Source organism: Lucilia cuprina, chromosome 6 (genome assembly GCF_022045245.1).
Source record: "Lucilia cuprina isolate Lc7/37 chromosome 6, ASM2204524v1, whole genome shotgun sequence".
In the NCBI taxonomy this organism is placed as follows: Eukaryota; Metazoa; Arthropoda; class Insecta; order Diptera; family Calliphoridae; genus Lucilia; species Lucilia cuprina.
Genome location: NC_060954.1, coordinates 3154294 through 3157531, shown reverse-complemented (window position 1 = coordinate 3157531; position 3238 = coordinate 3154294). Strand labels below are relative to the sequence as shown.

The 3238-nt window shown below is 27.1% G+C and overlaps 1 protein-coding gene across 1 annotated transcript in view; it reads left to right on the top strand.

Annotated features, from left to right (window-relative positions):
• Positions 1–3038, top strand: part of LOC124421024 — a gene marked incomplete at its 5' end in the record, with an annotated part of 22291 nt that extends 19253 nt beyond the window's left edge. The window contains 2 exons of the mRNA XM_046955716.1: positions 2488–2819; positions 2883–3038. Coding sequence (XP_046811672.1) covers positions 2488–2819; positions 2883–3038 — 488 coding nt within the window. The remainder of the gene's footprint in view (positions 1–2487; positions 2820–2882) is intronic.
• Between the last annotated feature and the right edge of the window lie 200 nt (positions 3039–3238).

The following is a 3238-nucleotide window of genomic DNA, read 5'->3' as shown; positions in this document are numbered from 1 at the left end:
CTAAAATCGTTACGTCATAACATATTTAACTTTTTAGTTAAATATGTTTTTTTCTAAGTCGTTACGTCAAAACATATTTAACTAGGAATATTTATCTTCACACACACGAACTCGATTACATTTACTTTACAAAAACGTACGAAAACATTTTCTTTACGAAAACTTACATCGATTCGATGGCATTTTAAATACGAAAACATGCATCGATTCAATGGTATTTGTATACGAAAATCTACATCGATTCGATGATATTTTATATACGAAAACATACACTGATTCGATGACCTTTATTATTCAAAAACTTACATCGCTTTGTTGTTATTTTCTATACTAAAACTTACATCGATTTGATGACATTTTTTATACGAAAACATACATCAATTTGATGACATTTTCTTACGAAAGCTTACATCGATCGATGACACTTTTCTTTGGGAAAACTTAGCGATAATTCGATGACATATTCTTTACGAAAACATAATGAAGATTCGTTGATATTTTCTATACGATAACAGTCATTTAATTTATGACATTATCTTTACGAAAACTTACATCGATTCTATGACATTTTCTTTACGAAAACTTACATCGATTCGATAACATTTTCTTTACGAAAACTTACATCAATTCGATGACATTTTCTTTACGAAAACTTACATCGACTCGATGACATTTTCTTTAGGAAAACTTACATCAATTCGATGACATTTTCTTTAGAAAACTTACATCGATTCGATGACATTTTCTACAAGAAAACTTACATCGATTTAATGATATTTTCTGCTCGAAAACCTATATCGATTCAATTACAGTTTCTTTACGAAAATATGCATCGAAACATATATAGGTTTTTAAACGTAATCATGCATCGTTTTAACAAAATTTTCTTAGCCAAAACATACATCATTTCGAAGACATTTTCTTAACGAAAACCCACAATAATTCTATATTAATTTCGACAACAGTTCATTGTCAATTTTAATAAGACAATTAATTTAAATACCCGACAGTGTTAAAATTTTGGTCATGACTGTATAATTTTAAATATTAAAAAAAATTAATTACGCTAAGGTCTAGATTAAAATTTAAATATTTTAATTATAGCGATTAAACTAAATACTTAATTTTTAAAATATAAATATAGACATTTAATTTAAACAATATTGTTATTAATATAAATTATTATTTTAAAAAAAATACAAAACATTAGTTGACATTTAATAGCGCGAACAAAATGTTTCAATTTGAAAGAAAAATATTATATTTAACAATATTTCTATTCTACTCTAGAACGGTTAGTAATGTCGATTTTGAAATTTAAATAAATTCATTAATTCTTTCTTAGTATTCCTGTACTATTTACCTAAATTGGGTAAAATGTTCTGTAGACAATGAAAATTTCGCTCGCATCGATTTGTGTGAAGCGAAAAGAGATCAAAATAATATGTCATTATTTCAATATAAATTACATCTGTTGGAGCAACCTATTACGCATAGTACTCTACAGTTTGGTCTATATATGAAATCGTTAAAGCATACATTCAATGCAACTTGGGATTTTTGTAAATTTCAAGAAAATCGCAATAAAATACGAGCTTTACAGAAATTCTTTTCGAGTATAATAAAACATACAAATTTCAATCACACCTGTCCATTTAATGTAAGTTTAACAAGATCTTTGTCAAATATTAAAAAAGTTTTTTAAATTCATCATTACAGCATGACATTTATGTGAAAGATTTAAACGTTAAAAATATCGATAGAAGTTATACGACTTTTCCTTCTGGTGATTACATTTTGAAACTTATCTGGGTTATGAATAAAAAAACTCGTGTTAGTGTCATAGCTTCGGCTAAAAAACTTTGATATCTTATTAATAAAAATATAGTTTTAAATTTATTTAACTTTTTCTTTTAATTTAAAAATATATATCGAATTAAAGGTCTTAATTACATAGTTATGGACTAGTTATTGTGGACTAGTTATTGGACTAATCCCTGGGCAAGTTTATTGAGGAATATATAGACTAGTCTATTGACTAACACAATGTCTGGTCTATCTTATTTATAAACATGTGTTTGGACATGACATATTGACAACATAATGGACTGGTCCACGATCTAGACTATTAAGTAGTATATTCACTAGTTTACAAAATTTAATTTATGATCTAAACTATTAAATTGTCTAAATAGTCTATGAAATAATCTATGAACTGATCTTCTAGTTTATTAATTGGTCTATGTTTCATCAATTTCATTTCAATTAAAACATGAAATTAAAATGAACATGTTGTTTCTAATAACTGAAATTAAATATTGGAAATTGATATTATTATCTAAATCTAACTAACCATCATCCTCAATTAACTAAAATGATCCATAATTACATTCAAAACCATGTCAACGAATCAGTTTTCATTTAACTCTAGATTGAAAATGGCTTCAATCTTGTTGAATACATTAACTCTAATATTTCTAATTCAAGGGACATTGGGACAATCTTTAGCTAGAGTAACACAATTGGAATGCGAAGCAATAGATAAAAAATTTGGTTATTTCGAGACATGTGGCTCTAAATTGTCGAGTAATGGCATCAAGGAATTCAATATGATTCTAAGACTTTTACAGCTGCCAGTCACAAATTGTCACATACAATTGGAGGTAAATGTTTTATCGTACATTAAGATACCCCTAACATTTAACGCCACCTATGATGTTTGTAAATTTATGGAAAATAATAGCAAAAATCGAATTTTAAATCGACTCTATAAGGCGATAGGGCGTTTTCTTAATACAAATCATACTTGTCCTTATAATGTAAGTTGTCTTATAAGATAGCCTATAGATTAAATATTGAATGTTATTTTTTTCTTTAACCAGCATGACCTTTATTTATCGGGCTTAAAGGAGATTCCTATTCCTTTAAGACTTCCTTGGCCCAAAGCTGAATATGAGTTTATAACAACATGGTTAGTTGATAATATAAAACGAGTAAGAGTAATTCTTAATTTGGAATTACTTAATTCACCGAAGTAATAATATTACATAGTTTTGATTAATGCCAATAAAACTATTTTATCAAAAGTTTGAACAATTTGTTTTCATTGCGGCATAAGAGAACAGGTTTGTAGTTTATAGTCTAGTCTATAGTCTAGTCTATAGTCTAGTCTTTAGTCTAGTCTATAGTCTAGTCTATAGTCTAGTCTATAGTCTAGTCTATAGTCTAGTCTATAGTC